Source organism: Taudactylus pleione, unplaced genomic scaffold (genome assembly GCF_031769625.1).
Source record: "Taudactylus pleione unplaced genomic scaffold, aTauple2 ptg000251l, whole genome shotgun sequence".
Lineage (NCBI taxonomy): Eukaryota > Metazoa > Chordata > Amphibia > Anura > Myobatrachidae > Taudactylus > Taudactylus pleione.
This window is the reverse complement of record NW_028284653.1, coordinates 3,493,747-3,520,433: the sequence shown is the minus strand read 5'-3', so window position 1 is coordinate 3,520,433 and position 26,687 is coordinate 3,493,747. Positions and strand designations below refer to the sequence as shown.

The following is a 26,687-nucleotide window of genomic DNA, read 5'->3' as shown; positions in this document are numbered from 1 at the left end:
AAGGGGCTTACTAGTAGGGGCACTAAATAGGGAGGAAAATTACAGGTGGCACTGTATAAGGGGCAATGGATAGGGGGGGAACACTACTGGGGGCACTGCATAAGGGGTGGGGGGACTACTGCTGGGGGCACTATATAAAGGAGCACTGCATAAGGGGGACCACTACTGGGGGCACTTCATAGGGGGGGGGGCACTGCATAAGGGAGACCACTACTGGGGTACTGAATAAGGGGAACTAATGAGGGGCTGCATAAGGGGGACCACTACTGGGGGCATTGCATACTGGGGGTACTGTATAAGGGGAACTGATTGGGGGCTGCATAAGGGAGATCACTACTGGGGGTACTGTATAAGGGGCACTACTATAGGCCTGCATAAGAGGGACCACAACTGGGGAAATTGCATAGTGGGGGTACTGTATAAGGGACACTACTGGGGTTAAGGTGGAAAGGAATGTTCAGAGTGACGATAAAGGAGTGTGTCACGTTGACACGCCCCATTTTTAAGTGGCCACGACCATTTTGCCACGCACGCATACATAGGGGGGGCTCCATTTTTACATTTGCCTTGGGCTCCAAATACCCTAGTTACGCCACTGAGTAGGGATCATGCCAGATCTAAGCACTTATATTTGGGAAGGCCTTATTCACAATTCAGGTACATTTGATCACATTTAAATATTAGAACAAATAGCTCAGTAAATAAACTAGCTAAAATTGTGAAATAAGACAGTCCCCAGGAATGGATTTAAGGATCAGGCCACCCCTAGGCACAACATTACTGACCACTCCCACCTCTCCCTCACATTATAGGCAAAGTCTTCTTGCAGAATAATAAAGATTTTGATCTATACTTTGCGCTTACAATCCACAATTTCAGCCTTTGAATAATAGGGAGCTATCACCACTCTCCCAAATAGAAATACACAAATAAATAAATTGTATCCAAACGGTTTTAAAGTGGTTTTACATATAGAATAAAGGGGTCTAATTAATAAGCAGTGTTAGGAGACAGAGTGAAAAGTGATAAGAAAGTGATAAGGTGTCAGCCAATCAGCTCCTAACTGTCATCTCACAGGCTGTGTTTGAAAAATGACAGTTGGGAGCTGATTGGCTGGCACCTTATCACCTTCTTATCACTTTTCACACTGCTTAGTAAATAGACCCCAAAGTGTTCGCACTCAAAAATCCAGTTCACCGGAAATAATAGCAGGGTCTTACTCTCTTAGTAAAAGAATGTGGATAAATGATTTTCTTTCCCTATTCCTTTTGTGTCTTTTGTATCTTTGACCCAGTGGATGTAGAAATCTAGATTGCCGCATACTTTCTCCAGCATAGATAAGAGCTCTTATTCTATGACTGCTTGCCGTAGCATTTCTGCTTGGGTGTATTTTCTTTGGGTCAGCGCCAAAACAAAGGTCCAAAGAGGACTGAAACGTCGGATTTTCATATCATGATGGAATAAACATATCTTCTAAAAAGAACTGGTTTGAATACTGGTGAGTGCACCCCTACACTATATTATATCAGCGTATTGATTATACCAAAGAGTGTGCGGATTGTTTGGGACATATATATATTTATTTTATTTTTTTATTTTTGTTATTATTATTTTTTTAATTATGTAGGCTATACATACAGTTTCTTCCCCTCCTCACACCACACTCACAGCTATCACTGCCCTCCTCACAGCTCAACTGTCCCCCACAGGTCCAACTGCCGTCTTCACAGCCCCACTCACAGCTTGCTCTGCCCCCTCACTACTCACACTGCCCTCCTCAAAACTCCCCTCACAGCTGATACTGCCCTCCTCATAGCTCAACTGTCCCCCACACAACTCTCACTGCCGTCCTCACAGCCCACTCATACCTATCACTGCCCAAGGGTTTGTTTATATTGGTTATGTATAAGTGGACCGTGTGCATTCAAATGGGATCCAGCTTGGTGGGGAGGGGGGGGGGGGGGGCACATGCTTCCCAGACCAGCCTGCCCCTTGATCTTGGGCACTACTTCTTTAACAGAGAAAAATAGGATACTCACAGGTTTAAGAAAAATGAAAGAGTGAATAAATGAATATCATCCTAGAATTGTGCACTAGGCAAATGGGCACATCTAAGATTTTTTTTTTTTAAATAAAAGGTACTGCGTGTGTACGCATATTTTACCCTAAGCAAATGACTTGGCATCTAGATCAGGGGTTTTCAACTATCCCCAACAGGTCATGTTTTGTGGATTTCTTTAATCATGCACAGGTGAGTTCATCTATATTGCTAGGTCAGAAATTATCCCACCCGTTTCCACAGGCAGAAATCCTCAAACCATGACCTGTTGAGAGCACTGATCTAGATAATACTCAAATATATAGGAATATACAGTTACACAGAAAAACATGTTTGACCTTAATCTAGCAGTAAAAGAAAGTGAAGGGAACTACTTGTTATAGGGTAAACATTTACTTTAAAATTAACTGATATAGCAAGTTATATGAGAACTGAAGATGCTGTAGAACTTGATCTAATGTGTTGTTTTTAATACTGTAGAACTTGATCTAATGTTAATATTTTCAGGACAACACATTTTGCAGTCCATGTTACCTTCACTATCCAGATCATCGCTGCAAGCCAATAGATCTTCAAAAGCATCATCTGCGAATGATTCATCCCCTTTATCAAATACATCCTCCTCTGAACTTAAATCTCCTGAAGATCTGCAGCCATGTTTGTTCTGATACCGAAAAACCAACCGTGCCAAAATAGGCCCCAAGTCTGGAAATCAAGTCAATTTACGTATAATTCTTACAGAACTGCAGTAATAATGTAATAAACCAAGCAATACTAATAAATACATATTATACCGTTCTACTGGCATACATTTTAAAAAGTAAAATGTAATTGTAGTGAATTCTGGAAGCAAACCCAAATTAAGGTTAGATGTCAAAGACCATAAGCAAGTAAGATATTTTGACAAGAAATCAGTAGTTATAACAACACTGAACACCATGATTACAGTGTTAAAATGACAATTCCGCACATAGCAATCTGTAAGTGCTTTTATTGAATTCTATGGTTGATTTTGTTGTGCAAATAAATACACACACATTTTGTGTATTAGTCCTTTCCCCTTCCAGCATAATGACACACAATTCCAGAACCAGCTCCCTATATTTTTTTTCTATGCACACTTGGATTTTTGTTTAGCTTTTTTTTTTTTTTTTTTAAAAGGATAAAAACACACTTATGTGGAAACAGTTCTGCAGTGAGGTAAGCCCCTTACTAAAACAATAAGTATGCACAGTCATTGCTTGACAAAGTTAGCAAGCTCTTTCTGGCAAGCCATATGCTCCATGTTTAAACGAATACTTAAGGTCACTATGAGGCAGTCTCTGTACTTTATCAAAGAACTTTGGGCCTAATTCCAGAGAAGCAGCTGTGCAGTACCGTACAAGTAAAATGAGATGCCCTCGTTTTGTAAAACGATCCTAGTCGCCGGCCCTCAAACACCACAGTGATTACCAAACTTTCTTGAATCATCAGCGTTTTTTATTACAGCACCCCTAGGCCAAAAGTTTCTTATTAAGAAATTTATCAAAGATTTTTCAATTTAGTAGATTGTGGAGTATGGCCCGGACATGCGTTGAGTAAGACGTGAGTCATGGCAGTCTGCACCCTGTGTATCCACATTACCCATCCTGTAGCCAACGGAGGACTTCTCTTACCTCCTCTCCGGACCGTCTCTTGATGCCCTTGGGTGCATTTACTGGGCTCCGGACCCACAGGTCTCTATCACCACCGCTCCGTACATTCTAGGGGCCTCCCTCTATACTGGATGCAGGGACACCGGCGCTGCTACTTCCAGCTTGCTATTCTGCTGGTTTTTGGGGTTTTCTCCAAGGTCCTGCAGCTCCTGCAGTACACTGCTCCCTGGCTACCTCTGCTTCTGTGTGAAAGTGGGCTCCGCAGCATTAGTCTTCTGCTTTGGCTTCCGCCATCCACCATTTTGGGAGCTTGTGCCGTTTCTGTGAGCTGTGGGCTCTGGCAGGGATCTCCGGAGGTGGGGGGGTTTCACTCACCCACTCCGGCAAACGAGATGTTTATGCATTTCGTCAGTAGTGCTTCCTGCTTCGCCTCGGTAAAAAGGAGAAGCAGGAAGAGTTATAGCGGCATGTTGCAATCTAGTTCCAATTCTGCCCACTTAAAGAGACATCAGCATGAGCTCCGGCTCTTCTGCTCCATGTTTCTTCCTACTCATCTACTGGTGGTTTCGGGGAGGCCGTACTCATTTCTTCTAAGTTCTCTGGGAGGTTGTGGCCTGGTCTGGACTGTAGACCTCGGGATAGGGGGATCCTCCTTGACTGACTTTAAGTGCCCTTGCGTTATTATCCTTGCAACATAGCAAACTTGAATATTATGTCAAACTTTTAAGTTATTTAGGACTTTAGAAATACTGTATGTGCGGGTGTGCTAATTGAAATAAAAGGTTTCTTCTATTTAAGGTATACTGGTCACATACCCCCCAACAGTCTGATTTCAGCTAGAAAGTTCTGGACATTGAAATGTGGGGGGAAGGCTTACAAGATTGAAGTGAGCAGAGTTTCACCAAAACGTTGTTTTTATTGGATGGAAAGTGGGCATATATGGCAATAGAGCTTAATTTATCCTAACACAGGTTTAGTCTCCCATATCCAAAATGTTTGGGACCAGGGGTATTTTGGATAACGGAATATTCCGTACTTTGGAATAATTGCATATCATAATGAAATATCTTGGGAATAGGACCCAAATATACACACAGAATGCAGCTATGTGTTATGTACACCTTATACACACAGACTGCAGGTAATTTTATACAATATATTCAATAATTTTGTGGTTCAAACTAAGTTTGTATACAGAAATGAAATTCATTTATGTTTCATATACACCTTATACACACAGCCTGAAGGTAATTTTATACAATATTTTTAATAATTTGTGCCTTAGACAAAGTTTGTGTACATTGAACCATCAAAAATCAAAGGTTTCATTATCTCAGTCATGGCAAAAAAATTCCGTATTTCGGAATATTTGGATATGGGAGACTCAACCTGTATTGCCTTTATGAATCTTGATAAGTATGATAACAAATAACATTATTAAAGCAGAAAGGCAAAAAAAAAAACACTCACAAAAACATACCTTGCTTTCCTTCATGATCTACTGAAGGAAGTCTTAATGTGGGATTTTTTTCTGAGAACAGTAGATTAATCCATGAAGGTTCTATTTTGCCCATATGGAAACCTCCCAGGCAAATGCTGTTATTGGCCACGTCTAAGCCAAGCTTTTTTAAGAGCAAGCTAATTATCTCATTATTACATTTCATAATGCTGACTTGGAGGGCTTTCTGCACATCCTGCTCACGAACTCCATGATTTAACAATAGCTCCACAAGTTTAGGATTGGTACCCTTCTCGCAAACCTATTGAAGAAAAAACAAAATAAGTGTTGTCGTAAGAATGTAAATTCCTCCTATAACAAGAAATGTGCAACTGATTTAGAGACATGAAAAATAGTACAAACACCCACTTTCAAATCTGTGTTGTTGTATATCAGGACAGAATTAATAATCATCTAGACGTCATCAAGTCCTAAAAATCTTTTGTGACTAGCAACTCATAACAGATATTACTTTGTCATTAGTTATTCAACAAAAGAAATAAACCAACATGAAGTAACAACGTGAAAATAAATCTTGCAAACCCGGCAAGGATCACTAGAACATAGAAATGGGATAGGGATGGGATGCTGGCGCTATGGATCCCATATGGTCAAAAACCCGATTCTGGCATCCCGATCAGGTCACAATGCTGATGCCTAATGGTAGGTACTCCTAACCTAACCCTTACCCTCCCTGCAGACTAAACCTAACCTACTCTCCCCCGTGCCTAAATCTAACCCTCCCTCCCCGCAGCTTAAACCTAACCCTCCCCCTAGTACCTAACCCTGACCATAACCCTCCCACTAACCCCAGTACTTACCTTCGGGACCCCTGCAGTTGGGATGTCGGTGCCGGTATCTTAAGTGACAGGATTCTGGCGTCGGCATTCTGACCGCATCCCGACACAATTATATCCACCAGTTGAAAATTCTATCAAAAGTTCTGAATACAAAAAGATAACAGCAGCTATGGCATATAAAACATGTAGAGTACCTGAATGAGTAAAGCGGTATGCTTTGTTTTGTTATTGACATCTGCTCCTAACAAGAGCAAGCTTTCCACTAGAACCATGTCATTTTCAGCACATGCCTTCACGAGCAAATTGTTTTTCAATTTGTCATCCGAAGTCATCTCAGCAAAACAGCGATAGCACAAAGTCTGAAACTAAACCAATATCAAAAAAGTTAGGGAGATCTTATTTAGTAGAAAACACTATTTATATCAAACAAATGTGTGTATAATATTTTTCATTAGAAACAGTTATCTGTAATTGGCAGATTTTGGTTTGATTAAGCTACGTGAAAACATCTTTCCTAAAGATACTTTAACTAATTGCAAAATATTTAAGTTTGTTGATGTTTTCAGGGCAAATTAAAAAATACTGTACTACTACTAGTACGGTGGCGAAGGTCCCTCCACCAACATTTATAGGTGACCTCTGCTGGTCATGTTTCATAATCATATCTCTGAGCAATATTGGATCCAGTACGGTGGTAGCAAATATAGCCAACTGCTGTCTGAAAGACCAAAGCTTACTTTCAATTAAGAAGTTATTGTCACTTTAACACAGTGTCAGATCCCAACACATATAAAATGATTACATAGGTTAGCCAGCAGATGGAGCTGTAAGCAGAAGGCTCCCATGAGGCTGAACAAATGGAAGGGGTCTCCCAGGATATTGTGCTCCAAAGAAGTAGTCGGGAGAGGTCTTAAAAGTAATAATACATACATACATACATACACACACAAACTAAAACAAAAATGTATGTGAAGTACAAATTAGTCTCATTGTAAAGATCTTTTTTTTTTTTTATAGTTTACACACACATATATATTCAGGGTGTTTTACTCGCTATTGTCCCATAAGTTCTTCTTACAACTTTTATAGTAATTGATGTAATTTAGTGAAATGTGACACAGACATACCTTGGTCTATGAGAAACATGGGGAAGTCATAGCAAGTATTGAAAGTGTTCTCCATTAGTATGCAGGCCAGCTGTTCACACATGCATGAAATGAAGGCCAGCTGTTCACCACCCAAGTCAACAGCACAGTCCAAAATGTAATTAGGGAGCCACACCAACTGCCAGTGAGGATGGCAGTTGGTGTGGTTCCCTATTTGAATTTTAGAATGCAGCCACCACTGCTAGTCATCGTGTCTGTGTGTGACGTGCCGATACGAACCAGTACACAGCAGAACAAAGCGTATTTATTGTCCAGATGTACTGGAAAACTGAGACGATAAAGGCATGCCAAAGACAAATTATAGAGCAATGTAAAGGTCAGAAACAACCGGAAAAATTCACCATCAGTATCTGGTGAAAAAACTGAAAACCACTGGAACATTATTGGATGTTCATGGAGGAGGCAGTTCGAAAATGGCAGTAGCAACGGTGCAGGAAGTGCAAAACAGTCTACTGACATCCCCGCAGAAGTCCTTGTATTAACTGTCACAGGAGATGGGAGTTTCCACAAGCAATATGTTGGTTAAAACCATCCATAACATGAAGTGACGCGTTCAAGCTTGCCTGGATGCTAATGGCGAACACTTTCAACACTTGCTATGACTCTCATGTTTCTCATAGACCAAGGAATGTCTGTGTCACAGTTCATTAAATTACTTTAAATGTTCTAAGAAAAACTTTTGGGCCAATGGCGATTGAAACGTTCTGTGTGTGTGTGTGCATATATATATATTATATATACACACACATGCATACACACGCCAATTACAGTAAAGTAAAAAAAAATACAAGAGAGGGGTTACTTTCAGATCCCGTCTGTTTGCCAAGCACATGGAGATCTGGTAGAAAAGTACAGTATCAAAATCTTCTAGATCTAAAAGCTTTGCAAAACTTTGAGACAGCTTCATCAGTGTTAAGGCAGTTCGAAAACCCTAAAGAAGAAAAAGGATAATAATAAATGTATCACAACAAACACAAAGATAAGGAGACAAAAATACAGTCATGGAACAAGGTGAAGCACAATCTTAAACAAGGCATGTTACAAGTACAGAGACAGGGTAGCAGTCAGTGGTGGATCTTACCTAGGAGCTGCAAGGCTGCAGCGCCCCCCTCCCCCAGTAAAATTTGCCACTTCAGTGAGCCAGTGCAGCCCGTAACTGCACTGGCTTCACTGTGACTGGAGGTGGCTTCCCATTGAAAGCGCTACCTGCCAGTCACGCTGAAGACAGGCAGCCAGGGGGAGGAGTCGTTTCCCCTGGGACTGCCAGTCCGGGCTGCAATCAACCGCACCTCTGCCTTTCGAGCAGCCTTTCAGGGCTACTCGGGGCTGCAAACAATGCAGCCCCGAGAAGCTGGTGTTAAGCGTGCGCATGCGCCGGTCCTGACACCTGCCAGATTCATTGAACAGGCGCCGGGACCCAAGCCAGCAGCAGCGGCAGCCCCACCCAGGTAAGAGGGCATCTAAAGATGTTGTATCAAAGGTGAAAGGTACAAAACATAAAGTGACAAAAAGGTGTATGAAAGGGAATGTAGTTTATAGACCAACATACTAAATGCCGCCGGTCTATATCCCGACAGCAGAAGCCCGACTAGGGACTTAAGATAGGTGTCGAATTATCAACACCTATCTTAATCCCGTCACCGGAATGTCAAAGGACGCCGGACCGAACGAGATGAGCCCAGCCGTCCTTAGCACTTAGCCGCAGGGGTGGAAGGGTTAGGCTTAGGCACCCCTGGTGAAGGGTTAGGCTAGGGGAAGGGGGGGTTAGGGGTAGGCACCACTGGCAGCAGGTTATGGTTAGGCACCCCCCAGTAAGGTTAGGTTTAGGGTGCAGGAGGATGGGTTAGATTTAGGCACCCCTAAGAGAGTGTTAGGGATAGGGTCGGGATTCTCCTCGGTTGGGCTTCCGGTGTCGGCATTTCATCCTGGCGGCTATGATATAATACAAATAGGACAAATATCCCCCATTCCCGAGGCATGCAGGAACACAACCGAAGTAGGCAACAAAAACAGAGAAAGAAGGTAGTCAGTCCTGCACAAATCCAAAGTAGAGAGGAGTTTATAATGAAAAAATTACTTTTATTATCAATTAATAAAGTATTTTCTCAAGAACCCTTAATATGCTGAAATATTAAAATAAAGAAGTGTACAAAAGAAAAGTGTGTCTAAAACAAACAGGGAATAAATAATTGCGTAGGATGGGGTACACGATGAGAATGCACCAATAAATGTCAATAAGTATTGTTGAATGAGTTTATTACTAACAGAGGTGTTTTACCAATCACTAGTTGTAGGTCTACCAATAAAACACAAAACTTGTCCTACCAATCGTGGTTTGTGTTTTATGCTTGTGTCCTACACTAGAATAATTTAAGTGTAAAGGGCCTCATACATCAGACGGCCATTTCACCAATTTGCCGTTACACTGGTCAGAAATGCCAAACATCGGCCCTCGATGATCACTGATTATACGGGGAATCAGTGAAATTTTGCACTGGACCATTTTTGCTGGTTTTTGTTCTAAGTTGTCATCCGGTTTTGGTTTTGCCAAAATGTCGTGAATGTTTTGGGGGTTTTTTTAAATTGTCGAAAAAAAACGAAAAAAAATCACATAATTTGGGCCTTTTTTTGTTCCTAGAGTATTATTAACCTCAATAGCATTAATTTACAGTCATTTACAGTCAATTTTGACCACCTCACAATAATATTTTAAACTTTTCAACAATATTGGCTGCAGCGAGCTGGCTAGTTCAACTAAGTGACAGAGCAGCGGCACAAATACACGGCAGATTACACCGCACAGTAGTGTTTGTTATTCAAGCTACACCACAGCAGAGAGACTTATATACATTACACCACACAGCAGAGTTCCACCAGACAGCAGAGCTCTTATACACATTACGCCACACAACAGACACCTTATACAAATTACACCTCTAGTACTAATCATATACTTTCAGAATCTCCCATGTATTGAACTAACCTCCAGTGTTGTCAAGTAAGGAGTTAACTGTTAGCAATGTTGTACACCCATCAGTTCTTATAAATATCTGTGGTTGGCAACCCAAACTCATGAATACTAGGAACTCAGCATTAACTGGAGTCTAAATAATATATATATATATATATATATATATAGTAAGGGGTAAGTGTACCCCATATTCTGAACTTTAGCCGAGGGGAACTTGTAGGAAGAAATCCACCATTAAAATCTCTCCTATATAGTTATTTCGAGTTATTACAATTTCCTGCAGAGAGGCGGGACTCGCTACACCTGAGAAGAAGTGGGTGCACCCTTCTTACACAAAATAATGAAGTTGACAACATCATTGTACACACCTGTCTCACAATAAATCAGAAAATAGGAAAACTGTTTATTTGACATCAACAGTGTTTAATATATTGTTAAATCCTGTATTAGTTCCCTCCACATATACCTTTAATTTACCCTCTCCTAGTCGGTATATTAATTAATGCATCTCCCCCCCCAAAGTCCTCTGTATGTATATTAATTATTATGCCTTAGTCTATGTATAATAATTTTTGGGTCTCACCTCCTCCTAGTCTGTATATCCATTTTTTATATAGTGCCCTTCCCCCGCCTCACCACAGCTCAGTTTCTCCAAGGGTCACCTATTGCAGCTGCGAGTCTGAGGAATCCTGAGCTCAGCCCCTCCCCTCTCCAACCGGCTGCAGTACTCTGGCACAGGCATATAGGCAACATAGCAATGTTATGGTGTCACTTACGTGATGTTGCTGCAAATGGGTACCACACCAGAGCCGGGTGCCGGCTGCTGAGATGCATATTAGTAATATACATCATAGCGGGCGCCCAGAAGTTTGCGGCGGCCTGGTGGAGCGGTGTCTCCCACATGCAGCTTGTCAGACCCAAACAGTGGCCGCTACCATGGTACAGGTCACTGGTTGGCTGAGAGACATCCATTCTCAGCCTACCATCGACCTGTTACCATGGTGGTGGCCGTTGATTGGATCCGAGCAGTCAGCTTTCCAAACTAAAACAATGAGATCCGACGAGGAGAAAAGTGTGATATTAATTAGGATTGTGTCAACACCAACATACGATTTATTTCTCCTCATATCTCTTTGTTCGTAACTTCACTATAAAGAGGTAACTATACAGTAGGTTAATTTTCCATGTTACAGCCGGCCTAATCACGATCAGCTTATAACATACAGTAGTGGAGTATATTGTAGGTTACAGTTTAAACCCTGATATGTGAGGGATTAGATAGTGCAGTAGTGTTGGATTGTTTCAACCACTTGAAGGAATTTGCCTCTCTTAGGATCATTAACTTTATATAGTGATCACAGGCTGTGGTCCTATATTATAATTGGCCTTGACACTAAGAAAGGGAATTAGTAGTTATAACATTTTTAGGACTAAAATAGCCCATATTCAATATGTGATTAGTTATGGAAACCCCTTATCACTCTCCTCTCCACTCTCTTCGTTCAACTAATGCACACCGCCTGTCATGCCAGCTGATTACTTCCTCCTCCAAGATTTTGCCTGCACTGCACCCCACCTCTGGAACTCTCTCCCACTCCTCATCAGACTCTCCACCTCTTAGCAATCCTTCAATTGGGCTCTCAAGACCCATTACTTCATCAAAGCCTTCCAGCTATCATTCTAACTCCCTGATACATGCTCCTTCCTCCCCATCTACCCCATCTGTGTCACCCCTGTTTGTCTTCCCCTCCTTTTTAGACTGCAAGCTCTTACGAGCAGGGCCTCTACCCTCTTGTACCTCTACCTACATTAGTTTCATCTACTTCTTACTCACCACTAGGGCACCTAACACTTGGTTGCTTATGCTCTGTTGCTTATCTGGGTGTTATTGTTGCTAATGTAGCAATATATATTATCCATGTCCTGGTCCTATATTGTATTGTTCTGTAAGTCGCTTGTCTACAATTTGTTTATGTACTTTGTAAGGCGCTGTGGAACATTTGTGGGGCCATAAAATAAATTATAATAATAATAATAATAATAAATTAGACATAGATCCCCCTGGCAAAAAAATCCAAATTTTAGTACAGATAATATACTTTAGCATTAATTCGAACAAAGCATATACATATAATAGTGGACACAGTGGTCGTGCAAAAGTGCAGTATATACTGTGGAGTATAAATTAACCCATCAAATAAACAATACTTTTGGGTGTCTCCGCTTAAATAGGTTGGTGTAAAAATAGCAAGTATACTTAATGCTGTAGCAGATGTGTGATATAGCAGTCAGGCTTATCACGATCCGCTTGTGATATACTGGAGTATATTGGAGGTTAGAATGTAAACCCTTGTATGCGAGGGATTACATGCTGTATTAATTAGCACTGTTTCAACCCCTTGAATGAATTTGCCTCTTAATATCAATCATTATGGTTTTACTTTTTACCGTGATTATACACTTGAGTCCAATATTGCAGTGAGTCTCATCACTGAGAAAGGGAATTAGTGGTTATAACCCTTTTAGGACTAAGACAGCCCAATTCAATCACAAAACTTAATTAATGATACTGAGACAAGCAAATTCCTTCAAGGGGTTGAAACAATCCCAACTACTGCCGTAACTAATCCCTCACATATCAGTGCTGAAACATTAACCTACAGTATACTCCAGTATATTATAAGCATGATGAGACCGGCTGTAATATTAAACATCAAACTATAGTAACCACTTTAAGTTACGACAAATGCAATCTGGTTAGAAATAAACCATACATAGGGGTTGACACAATCCTAATTAATATCATACTTTACTCCTCATAATTTATCAACCCTCTAGGCACTCCGGAGACCTGAGAGATACTTACATTATTCTAGTATAGAACACTGGTAGAAGACACAAACCACGGTTGGTAAAACAGGTTTTGTATTTATTGGTGGACATATAAATACAACTAGTGATTGGTATTACACCTCTTATGTAACTAACCGGTTGCTGTAACAAGCAGTGAAGAGAGTGGAGATGTGGACCATTGGAGAAGTTGCCCATAGCAACCAATCAGCTTCTACCTATTATTTTATAGAATGTACTGGATAAATGCTACCTCAAAGCTGATTGGTTTCTATGGGCAACTTCTCCACTAGTTCACATCTCCACTCTTTCACTGCTTGATACATCAACCCCAAAGTTTCATTCAACAATACTTATTGACATTCAATTGATACATTCTCATCGGTGTAGCCAATCCTACACAATTAATTTATAGAATATTGGCTATTCCCTGTGTATTTTAAACACACTTCTTTTGCACACTTCTTTTTTTTTACTATTTCACCATATTAAATGTTCTTGAGAAAAGAGATTGATAATAAAAGTTATGTTTTAATTATAAACTCATCTCTACTTTTGATTTGTACACAGTAGTCTGTGCCTATGTACAATTTGTTAGCAGGTAGCACCTCTCCATAGATATATTACTATAATTTTACACAACTACTGGAGAGAATATCAAAATTAACCTGTGCGGTTGTACAACCCAAGTAGTAGAGAAATGTAAACCAAAATTGTTAACAACACCGGTATGCACTTAGAATTGCAATTAAAAGTGCAAAAGACAGCTTTTATGAAAAGAGCTGCAATTTGCAATGATTGAACTTCCGGGTTTATGATCCAGAAGTCCTTCTGCGTATGCACCGGTTGGCGTACACGCTGTGGGGGACACTGGGGGGATTCCGAATGGATCCCTCTCAGGAAACATTGCGAAGAGAAGCTCATAGGCTTCTATCAGGCAATGCCATCTATAGATGGCGTTGCCTAACGGGTCCAAGCTCCGGAAGGTGATGCATTCCGGAGCTTGGTACATATGGGGAATGCGGCTAAAACTCAAGACTGTAGTTTCCGGAGTTTCGGACGCATTTTGCTTTTAGTACATCTACCTAACTGAGAATCAGTAAGTTGGAACACTGAGGACAGCCCCTCTCTTTCACACAAGTAAAAAGGATAAAAAGCCCTTCTCTGTTCAAAATCAGGATTTCCTAAAAATGGCAAGTGAATAGAATAATGAAGGATAATTTTAAATTTGTAAAGTAGAATGCACCAAATCTTCTGTGTCTCCCTGAGCAGGTATTTATCAATAAAATGGGGTGGTAAAGTGAGACCTAGCATGAGCAGCAAGGACACTGACAAAATGGCAGGTATATATAAAAAAAAATTTAATGTGTACTGTTGGCATAATTATGTTTATTAATTAACTAGTCCCTTAAATAACAAGAGTGTGGCTTGATTATAAGCAACAGCATCAGGGAGATTAATGTCCCCATTAGTCTTGAGCTGGCCCATTTAACCACTCTAATATGAGCCTTTTTACCAGTCCAAAATTTAATTTTTTAGTTGAATTTTAGTATAATATACTTTACCTCCACTTGTACCTTGACAACATCCTTATAACGTTGTAATGTAGTAACCAGATGAGTTGATAAAAGATGCATTGTTGCAATACACAAGTTTCTTCTCGTAACCAAATATGACAAGAGATAGAAACCAAAGTACTGGATTTCTGAAAGATGGGTAGGTATAGAAGTAAAGCCACAATGTAATGATTAAATCCAATGAAAGGGGGTTACATACTATACACGTAATATACCGCTGATGTGAAAAAACTCCTATAAAATAATAAACGATAAGGGCCTTATTCTGAATAACACGCAATGCAATATTCGCTCAAATAGACAATGTTTTTCAACTATGCACCAGTCTAAAAACTCGCACAACACATGCGTCGCAAATGGCATATGCAGTTGCGATTGAGATGCATGATCTTAGAAATGTAATGGAAATGTACTGTGCATTTTTGGGCGGTGACTGACAGGTGGCTATTCAAATACACGCATATGTTCCGAATTATGAGCACCCAACTGGTTGCGAACGGAGACACTTAAATCACTTATATTGGAAGCCATACTCCAATATGGGGCAGGTTAAAGTTTCAGTGGTGCATCTATTTGTAGCATCTAAAGACATACAAATTGGGCGTCTCAGTCCCTACACATTCAGAGGAACACATGTACACCAGGGGAAGGGCTGATACTAGAATTAGTATATAAAGTCGCAGACTCGACTACGGCAAAAGACGCTAAAGAGGTCACAGCAGTATGCGAGTCACAACCAGCCTCTAGGCTCTGATGTCATACACTTAGTACTCACTATTGGTACTTATTTATTATAAAGAAAGATTGCACCCTCTGCTGTAAATGATGACAGGCATTAGAAACAACTGTGATCTGCTGTGTATCTGACCTTTATGTTACTTAACCTACACCCAAGTTTTTAGAAGGTCACACAACTCCTTGGTGACTCTAATATGTATATTATTTATAGTATGGAATCTATTATGCCATACAAACAAATTGTATAATTCTTCACCAATAACAAAATTAAACATTTTAATATTTCTTGTTATGAAGCCAAAAAAAAAAAAATAGCTTAATGAGAATTTCACAATGTTCCTAACCTGGGTTTCCTGGGTACATCTGGATAGTATGTATGATAGTATCCAAAACTCCATGCTGTGACAGCAATTCCAAAGCTCCCGAGCAGTCCGACAGACACCCCAGTACTTTAAGACCACATTCCTGTATAGCAGGATTGCCAGTAAACTGAAGACACAAAAAATGTATATATAAAAAAAATGACTGTTTATGATTTGTGCCTTGGTAAAAAGCATATACAATAGTCATATAAATTTAGATTCTACTTTGCCACATTTCAAAGATATATTCTTATTGATGTCCTCACAATAGTGCTGATTGGGAGTCGTACGCACTGCCCGTGTCGGAGCAGAGAAGCCATGTTTTCCTGCTGTCCATACATCTAAGTTGCACCGTGCATGCACTCAACTGTAAGTGCACTTTGCAATACAGAATCAGATGCACAGTGCCAAAAATTTATTAGAAATGTATTAGAAATGTATTGGGCGTTCCTGGCAGATGATAGGGGGTTGACTAATCGGAAGCACGGTGATGTTGCATCGTATGTAAGTGTTGCGCGTGTTTAGCATACAAAGGTGCTTCATAGCTCACACTGGAGAATAGGCACCTACCAAAGAGCTGCTGCAAGTTTCAACCAATGGTGGCGTGTTAAGATGCACCAATCGGTATTTGACCGTCTAAAGGCGCTGACAGTGGGCATCTTTGTTCTTGCACAATGGGAAGCACAGAAGTACAACAGGGAAGGGCATTGTAGCAGAATTAGCATAAAGTTTCTGACACAACTGCAGCAGAAGATGCAAATACGTGTCCAACTCAGATTCAGCACCAATGACTCTTTGTAATTAAGTTTATCTTGTTGCAATAATCCCAACAATGCCCATTAGATTATTCAGTATAAATTATTGTAATAGGACTAAATGTTTAATAATACAAATGCATAATATATTAAGGCATATTTCCTATCTTTACCACATACTTCTTTGCTTACACTAAGGGGTATACTTACTAAACTGCAGGTGTTTAGAAGTTGAGTTGTTGCCCATAGCAACCAATCAGATTCTAGTTATTATCTTCTAGAAGGTGCTAGTTAAATGTTAAATAGAATCTTATTGGTTTATATGGCCAACATCTCCACTTCTAAAAACCTGCACTTTATAGTAAATATACCTCTAAGTATGGTAATATGTTAAATATTATCAACATATTTATTAAAAATTCAGAGCAATGCAGAAAGGGAATAAAGTAAATGTGTAATGATGACAAAGCAGGAATATAGCTAGAGATAAATAGTGGAAGTGCCCTGCTCACTAGAATGTACAATCTAGTAGGAAATAAAGGGAAAGTAATACAAAGGGCACATGTGCAATCACACCTATGCTGTATAAACCTTCAGGAATGTAAAATTGCCACATTCATGAGTAATAAATGTAATGGCAAGCCAGCTGATTTTCTGTCTGAAAATATAAGTTCTTATCTAGTGTGGAATAAACAGACCTTATTACAGTTAGTAAAAGTTAGGACACATGGGGAAAAAGAATAAACCAGCAGAAAAAAAGAGGTGTAGTAGTGCAGGACTGGTGGGTGCTAACACGAGATGATGTAAGGAGTAAGCAGGGGAATTGTTAGGTTGTCAAAATGCAGGTGTGACACGCCCCCGAAACGTCATAAGATGCCTGCGTTTTTAGCAGACACTCCCAGTTACCTCCCCAAATTCTCCCTACAATTATACTGTGAATAAATATTCTCTGCGAACAACTAAGGTAATGTACTTTTGCGCATGCGTAGTGCACTGTGATGTATGCGCAGATGGACTATAATCGCTCAACTATGAAAACATCGGCATTGCGCAGTTCTCTGAATCAGGCCCTTTGTCTTTTCCTCCCTGGCAGTGAAAGATACAGATGGGTCCACATACATCTAGCCTCCTGGCGCAGTCAACAGCCCTTCTAGTCGCATCATGCATCAAATAGCACCAAGCATCTTTTTGTGCGTCTTTTTACCTTCAAATGCGTCTTATTCGCAAATAGACAGCACAAGCAGCATGATATGCAGCATGCCAATGTTCTCTGAGCGAGTACGGGTGTATCTGCATGCTAAACACTACGTTACAGTGTTACCGTCGCTGACACTAACGTAGCATTTCGCATGCAGATACACCCGCACTCGCTCACAGAACATAGGCATGCTGCATATCATTTCAATCAGCAGAAGCTGCTTGTGCTAGATATTCACACCGTTTTGCGAATAAGACACATTTGAAGATAAAAAGAAGTACAAAAAACTCTTCACGCTACCGAATCACACTGAGCTCCCACGTTATGTGTGGCACGACTTGTAGCGCATGGAGGATAGATGTATGTGGGCACACACTGTACTATCAGATTTGAGAAACTGTCGATTATACTTCAGGACTATGCTATAACTGTGGATTATACTTCAGGACTATGTGTCCTTGCTCATCTAGCCTCCATACGAGCCAGGCGTCTTTTTTATCAAAAATGCATCCCAATGCAATGCGACTAGGACGCAAGACTGTATATCTGTGTGCAATGGAGACTGAAAACGGAACTTGGTGTGGAAAAAAGCTGCAGCCACTGCATCGTAGCACTTTGTATGCCGATTGATAGACTCCGTTGCACACAGATATACAAGTGTCACATATTACATTCATCAGCGCAGTCTCCTGGTGCGTCCTAGTCCCATCGCATTAGACTAATTTTCAGCAAAAAAAGATGCAAAAAAATATGCCCGGCACTAGCAGAGTCTCACGGATACCAGGCATGCCGAGAGGAGCTGTTTGGTGCGACTGCAGCAAAGGCGAGTGAGGAAACATCTGTAGGTGTCTGTGAGACCACTGGTCATCTTAAACACACAAATCATAACACACAAATGTGAAGTAATATGTATATACAAATGGGCAATAAAGAAAACAGAAAGAGGAACGCCAGGTGCAACTTTGTTGAGTGGTCTGAGAGCAGAGAGCAACTGACTGGTAAAGGGTTGTAGCAACAAAACAATTGGTGAGCGAATAAAGGTTTTAGGTTACGTTTAGAAGAAACAGAGATATTTACAGTTAAAAATTAATTAGACTAACAACTGACTTGACAATTGTACACAGCACCAACATATATCAGTAAATAAATACCAACATTTAAAATAGCATTGTTACTATGTTATAACACTATCATACATTAAAAAAAGTAATTTTTCAGAAAATTGTAACATAACACCCTTATCAACTCGCCTCTTCAATGAGTAAGAAGGATTAGACTTGTAATCCCATTTAAAATGGTTTTAAGTGAAGCCTGCTTCTGGTGGTTAATACACATCACAGCAATCAATATGACACAATTAGACATACATAATTTCATAGCACATACTTTGTTGAGAGCTTGTAAAATTAATTTATGGGTTCCTTCAAGTAAGCACTGGTTCTTGATGACTTTAAGTGGAAGATTTAGAGAAATAGATTCTTCTGCTTTCACTGTATCATTTGGCACATCTAATTTTGTGTCTGAAAAAAATAAATTTGTTTGCTAAATACATAATATAAATGGTTGTACATTAATGATCATTTATAATTAATGTCTGACGCATTCAAGCTACATTTTTGATAAAAGGTTTTACTCAGTGGGAATGTCCATATTTCTAGGAATGTCTATTCAAAAGCTACATCCTTTATCTTTTTAAATATTGTTAAAAAATAAATAGAAAATAGATCTTGGGAGCAAATTATTTGTTCTCTGCTTTCATTATAGGTCACAATTCCATCCCCTTTTATACAAGCCAGTGGGGTAGATGTACTAAGCCTTGGAGAGAGATATAGTACCAACCAATCAGCTCTGTAAACTGACAGTTATGAGCTGATTGATTGGTACTTTATCTCTCTCAAAGGTTTAGTAAATCTACCTGAATAGTATCCTAGCAAAATCAAATTTGATAAAACGGTCTTAAATCTGTAATTATTTTTGCCAGTTTATAGCTTTGATATGTAATAATATATGGACACATGGGAATAAGTAGAATCAAATTCCGAGCGATGTGCGATCACAATGTACAGCCATGTACATCACTTGGAATTATGGTAGCGCAATATCGCTCACATTACTGTCCATCCCTATTGGTATGAGCAAAGTTGAATGTGCCACCATTATGAGACGTTCCCATGGCACATCGCTCAATAATGAATTGCCTCCATGGAAATTTTAAATAAAAAGGTTAATTCCATGTGTAAGGCACCCACAGGATGGTAATAAAGCCAGGGGAACCCTGGGACATAACATTTGCATAGAATATAAAAGTCACCTAATAAACCCTTTTCACACTGAGCTTCTAATCTGGGATTGCTGGGGCAACCCGAGCCCTGGCTTGGTATGAAAGGTTCTACCCGGGTTGTGTGTCCTGGGTCCATGAGCCTAGTCATGACCAGGGTTATTTCCAGGATTACCCGGATACCCTGCGACCTGAAAGGTGTGACCCGGGTGACTCAGGGCAGCTGAGTTGCCCTGTAAAAGGAGCTGATTGGTGGATCAGGACCTCATCTTTGTGAGCCTGCAAAAAAAAACATCAGCTTCTAATGGCATACACTGCTTTGCTGAAACGGGTGATGTGTGAAAAGAGATGACCCAGGAATAACCCTGTCCAAGGTGCAGTGTGAAGGGGATATGAAGAGCTGTTGAAACAGTGTTCAATAACCCAGATTGGACCTGGGATTTAGGTGTAAAAGGGGTATAAGTAGTTTTTTGGATATCAAACATAGTAAGAATCACAGTAACCATTTACTACTGATCCTTGGAGATATCCCACACATGTTTATGAATGGCCAATATCTGTAGGAATAGGACCCATTTCAGGAATGAATATATAAGAAGGCAGAGACAACATTGCTCATAGAAGTAAACGTTAAAAAATGAGAGCTTGTATGACATTGCATTTACATTTTGAGTGATACAATAGCAAGTAAAGAGCTCACCATCAAACATAATCTGTAACATAACCCGCAGGGCTACCAGCTGGACACCAGTCACTTTTTTGTGCTTCTTCATTGCATTCATTAGACTTGTCATAGTCACAGTCATCACATCCAAATTACAGAAGCTAAAATGAAAGTGAATCAATTGCAAATATTTATTATTTGCTTTTTTACATTGTTAAGTACCACAGTGTGAAGTAGAAATCAAGGTTTATTTTTTGATATGTAAGATAAGTGAAAATTTAATTTCTGCAGTAAATCTCCACTCCAACTAGTTTGAGAGAAATGCAATGTTGTTAGTGCCTGCACTGCCATGATGCCCCAAACACATGATGACTGGAGTTTAAAAGCATAATCCAGTAGATGGCGCTTGTTAGCAGAGATCAGATCTCAACAAGTCTACTAGCAGTAATGAGTAAAACCTCCATCTACTTAGTTCCCTATAAAGGTGCGTATCCACTAATAGACGGAGAAACGAGAGCACGATTACGACATTGTAATCGTGCTGTCGTTTCACAGTCTGTGATGTGCCTACACTGAATGTTCAGTCATTCAGTGTAGGCACATCCATCATCCCCGTACATGCTGAACCTGACGTGATGACAGATGTGAAAAACGTTTTTGACATTTACATGTCCGATTTGCAGCCAATTACTGAGCAACTGCACGATTACTATGTCGTAATCGTGCAATCGCTCAGTAAGGTCGCGTAGTGGATACACACCTTAAGACTTTGATTGCTGTGAAACAAAGGAAAGGGTAATATATATGTACTGGCATTTGCTTAAAACCAAATATAGGGTCAAACCAATTTATGTGAGTTGCCGTTTTCTCAGCAAATTTGCATTGCAAATTAATTTCACAATCCAAATCAGCAGCTCGGATTAAACCAGTCAAGAGTAAGCTCACATTTGTCCTTTTGCACCTCCCTGGGGGTGAAAGATGTTAAATCTTTGGCCCTGATTCAGAGCCGGACGCTCTGACCAGAGCGCTCGCTCTGAATCAGGGCCCACCACCATAATTATGGAGCGTCCTCCTGGACGCTCGTATAGCTGTGGGTCACCACCCACAGCCTATACGAGCGTGCAGGTTGATAGCCGCGATGGTCTTGACCATCGCGACCATCGCCACTGCGTGCCGGAGCCTGCGGTTGAGTTTCTCAACCGCAAGGCCCGAGGTGATTTTGGCTCTATCAGAGCCAAAATCACTCCCACTGACATCACTAGTGATGTCAGTGGGCCGGCTTCTGACGGTAGGCGTTCCCTTGGGAACGCCCCCGTCTGGGAGGCACGCCCCCGGCACGCCCACCAAAGGGGGCGTGCTGTCAATCAACATCAACAGCACGCCCCCTTTGATCAGACACAACGAGCGAAGGAAAGTCCTTCGCTCGTCGCGTCTGGCGCATGCGCACGACGGAGCTCCCGCCGTCCTGCGCATGCGCAGTGCACACCATCGACCCACTTGCGAGCGGACAGCCGCTTGCGAGTGGGTCTGAATGAGGCCCTTTATTTTAAGGTAAAAATGTCGGGACACCATGCAGAACCCCATGGAAATCCCCCATCCCCCAATGACTAATTAAGCTATTGAATGTTTCCAATTAGCTTAATTAGTCTAATAATTAAAGGTAATTTTTGGGGTTTAAAAAAAAAAAATTACCTCAAAATCAACTTTAATGCTTTATGCACCCCAAATTTAAATATAGTTTTTTTTTTATTTTATTTGTTGAAAAATATTTTTTTTTTTTACATTTCTAGTCACCTTATAGTACACCAAAAGCATATTTTTTCCTATTTTTTTTTTTTTTTGCAATTTTATTTTTTTCATATGAAAGTAAACGAAGAGAGTTTGCTTTTTATCCTTTTTTTTTACTTTAAAAAAAAAATGCACTAATCAATTTGGCACCACTTTCCTTAGGCCCACCAACAGCTTTCGTTATGATTCTGCAATCTAAATTTTTCAGGGTCCAGGAAGGTTACTCCACTTTTTCATGCACTTCTCTTTCATCGCATTTGGCAGACAATTCGCAAATCCTCACTGTGACTATCTCAAATAGGCATTTTTAATTTGATTGGAGAGTTCTCGGGTGTGCACATTCGTGCGAAGTCTAAAGCTGCATACACACGTAAAGATTTTCTGTCCAACCATCCAACTAGTTGATTGGTTGGAATGAAAATCTGGTAACGTATGGGAGTAACTGATGATCAACAATTTGCTCCTAAATGCCAGAAAAGAGATGAAGATGGTCGTTCAGACAAGTTTGTTAAATGTTTGATCTAAATAATTTGTTCAAACGACAGTTTTTTTCCGTTTTCCGGCGTTTGGGAGCAAATTGCTAATTGTCATTTGCTTTCATACATTACCAGATTTTCATTCCAAAAAATCAACTAGTTGGATGGTTGGACAGAAAATCTTTACGTGTGTTTGCAGCTTAAGTTTCATGAAACAAACTCGCAACTCACACCTAATTAGATTGACCTCACAGGAAGGATTAATACTTTATTACCACTTAAGCAAAGATTTATGCAAAAATAAAAAAAAAGAAAACTGAATTGTCTATTTGTAGTGGATTTTAAACACTCATTTTAAATCCATTTGCTTATTTATATGGATGATATTGTAATTAATAATGTCCTTTAAATAATCAATACAACCACTTGCTTTAAGTTTTAATCCCATTTTCATTCTTTTTCACACATTTTGAAAAATGATGGGTTGAAGACAAATCTTTTACAATACCCTAATAAAAGTTGTGTTTTAAATTATGAATGCACAACAATTGGATAATTCCTTTTATGCATAAGTCTGTACTAAATAGTTTGTCTAAGGTAGCATGCCCTGGGAAAGAAAAAGAATATCTATAACAAAATTTGTATTGAAAGCAGGGCGTTCTTGAAATTAAAAATTTTAGAGAATTTTTTTTACTGCAGATGGTCTTTTTTTTTAATGGACTAAGGGTCTGATTCAGAGCCGGACGCTATTTGCGCTCGCTCGTTCAGAAAAAGGGGCTGGCTATTGAGCGCTCGCTCTTTGCGGTCTGTTGACGCCTCTATGTCTGAGCAAGCGTCCATGTTTCGGACACTCGCTATTTTGTAAAGACGCCCCTTTGCCGTTCGCATCATACGTCATCTCCGCTATTTATTTGATCAATCGAGTACATTGAAACGCGTATGAACTGCTCGCTATTCTTGTGGTAGCATTTTCCTACCGCAATCATGCGAGCAGTTCAGGCTAAAAGACAACCAAGTGACATGGTCGATGACGCTGCTTTGTTAATTATGCACACCCTTAAAACGCCCGTTTTGACCGTTTGGCACGCCTGCGTTCGGATCTCCACTCCCCGTTTTCAAGCACCTTCCCCTGTTACCACCCACAAACGCCTCATCCTGTCACTCAAATTAGCAGGCACTCGCTATTTTGCGAACACACGATTTCCAACCGCACTGACTGTCTGGCGCATGCGCATTACGACCCATACGCATGCGCAGATGTGCGAACATCGCTCGGAGCGAACGAGCGGCCGCTTACGAGCGGCTCTGAATGAGACCCTTAGTGCACTGTTTTCTGCATTGTATGTGACTTTATGCTAGCGCTGTGTCTCTGATCTTTTCTCCTGTCAGCCATTTTAGCTATCCCTATTTCTTCCTCCTGACCAGCCCTCTCAGTGCCAGTACTGTCAGTGTAGGAATTTACCTCACAGTTTAAGATTTATTTCTGTGAGAGGAGTGTCACATACCACTATGTCCAGGGAGGACTCTGTTAGAGGAGCACCTCTCCTATTTTCCTGCTCCAGATGTAAAGCAGGTGTGGTGGAGGGGGCGGTACTTCAGGATGGGATATGTGCTGCATGTTTGGCCATCCCTGGAACCTCTGCTGTACCTAGCACCTCTCAGGAACCACCTTGGGCTTGTTTTGCGCAAGCCCTGACTGTTCTTGGTAATAGGCTTGCAGCCCCTCCTGCGTTTCCACAATTGGGGTTTGCACAGCAGGCTGTAGTCCCGTCTCCTGTTCTAGAAGTTCCGGGGCCGATAGTAATGCAGTGTCCCTCGCAACAGGTCCTTAATCAGGCTGATCCAGGTTTGTCTGATTCTGGGTGCGGAGCACTCAGCAGTATCAATCTAGACCTACTAAAAGACCGTTACTGTATTATCCATTGGCTCAGGATGATGAGGATGACGGGTCATCTGATGATGGCGAAACTCTAGATTTGTCGGACACTGACACTCCTCAAGCAGGGGCAGAGGCTAAGTCTAGTATTTACATTCCAGGCCTCATACGTGCAGTCCGTGCGGCCATGGTAATTACTGACGACAATCGGAGCGAACGAGTGGCCGCTTACGAGCGGCTCTGAATCAGGCCCTAAGTTACCACATAAGTGGCAGAACACTTCTGTTTGTCACAATAAAATGCATATGGAGAGGATGTATGAGCAGGAGGACCAATCAGAAGCTGCATCTCTGCAATTGAAGCTTCTGGTTGGTCATCCCACTCTCTCTTCCCCTCCCTAAGCATCACAGAGCACCGTTTGTCACAGGGCCGGATTAACAATGGGGCAGATGGAGCTACAGCTCCAGGCCCCCAGTGAAAATAGGCCCACAGGATCACAGATCCTCAAGGCAATAGGGAAAAAAATCCTGCTAAAAGCTGTCAGCGGCTGACTGAGATCTGACACCACACACCTCCCTGGCTGCTCTGCCTGCTTGGGGGTCGAGATGAGTCCAGGCATCGAATCTCGGACAGTTCCTGCCACTGCATTTAACTTTTAGCATCTAGAGCTCAAGCTCCATCAGTCCCTGCCCACCCGCGCAATGCCCGATGGGAGTTGTAGTGTCTCTGCACGGCAATGAGTGCAGTAACTAATGGGAGTCTATGGCCATGAGAGATACACTTCCCACAGAGCAGCAGTGGGCGTTGCTATGATGCCTGCGCAGGACGTACTTGATGTAAGTAACCTGAATGTACAGTATGTGTGTAATATGTGTGGCTTGAAGCTGAATGGAAAGGTTTAGGGGACAAGTCTGGCAGTGATGGCCGGGATGTCCCGCTGCCTGCATCCACAGTCATACAGCCAGCACCATAGGCGGCTGTCGGGGACTGGAGCTAGATCCATGACAAGGGGCAGATGCATGGCACCTAGAGATCCTGCTGCCTCTAATGGAGAGCTAATGCTTTCTCCCAGGTAACAATTGCTCTGACCCCAGGGTCGCTCAGCAGTCTCTACTGCAAGCTCTCTCTCACTAGCTGGGTTAATGAGCTTGCACTCATGCACCACTAAGTACCCCAGCAGCTGCATCACTTACTAAGATAATTGCTGTAACATTTCCCCAAATGTGTCCCCCAGACCCCTATTTCGCCTGGTGGGTGCTCAGGGTTAAGTGCTCTGCAGTCTCCCTCCCCAATGGGCAGAGAGTGTTTCCCCCAAGGAATCATGCTGTACACTTGGCCACCATAATACAAAAGGCGGCACAGGGGAAGGCTTCACAGGCCCCCCCTGCGCGCCTAGTATCTCAGCGCCTCCTCAGACGTGTGATGTCATGCCACCCCACTACCGTGGCTGAACGGATAGAGCAGCTGAGCTCCGTAAATGCGACTCCTGCCTCCTCCTCGTGACCCAGTCCTGCTGATCCTGGAGTTCCAAATGCCTGCTGTAGCGTTGTACTGCATGGTATGCTTGTGTGCAAGAATCTGTGTATATATAAATTCTATACATTTGTGTATATTATATACAAACACACAGTATATGGCCACAGGGCCTGAATAAGATATGTAGATAAACCCAATGGTATATGTACATATCTGATTGTGGGGTGCATGCGCACAATGGGCCCTGTGATCACAGTCGCAGTACTCGCTGAGCCGCAGTCTGCCGTTTAGGGGCAGATGGTCACAATGGTGATCTGAGGCAGTGTCTATGGATGCTGCAGTGGGATCTCAGATGCATGCAGGGTGTCTATATCCTACAGACACCTCCTGCTGTATTTGCATTCTAGTTGGACAGTGTTGCAGCAGCGCTTCCTTGCGGCAGAGCAATAGCGTCTACATCTGGATCAGGCCCATAGTATGTAATATGACAATTAGACCCTTGATTATTATTATGCCATATT

The 26,687-nt window shown here is 41.3% G+C and overlaps 1 protein-coding gene across 1 annotated transcript in view; it reads right to left on the bottom strand.

Moving 5' to 3' along the window:
* Window positions 1–26,687, bottom strand: part of LRRK2 (leucine rich repeat kinase 2) — a 247,136-nt gene that overhangs the window by 171,050 nt on the left and 49,399 nt on the right. Inside the window, exons 14-21 of the mRNA XM_088480191.1 lie at window positions 20,587–20,711; window positions 18,995–19,128; window positions 15,638–15,782; window positions 14,544–14,683; window positions 7,960–8,088; window positions 6,186–6,356; window positions 5,174–5,453; window positions 2,594–2,764 (exon numbers count right to left, since the gene is read on the bottom strand). Of these exons, the coding sequence (XP_088336317.1) occupies window positions 2,594–2,764; window positions 5,174–5,453; window positions 6,186–6,356; window positions 7,960–8,088; window positions 14,544–14,683; window positions 15,638–15,782; window positions 18,995–19,128; window positions 20,587–20,711 (1,295 nt within the window). The remainder of the gene's footprint in view (window positions 1–2,593; window positions 2,765–5,173; window positions 5,454–6,185; window positions 6,357–7,959; window positions 8,089–14,543; window positions 14,684–15,637; window positions 15,783–18,994; window positions 19,129–20,586; window positions 20,712–26,687) is intronic.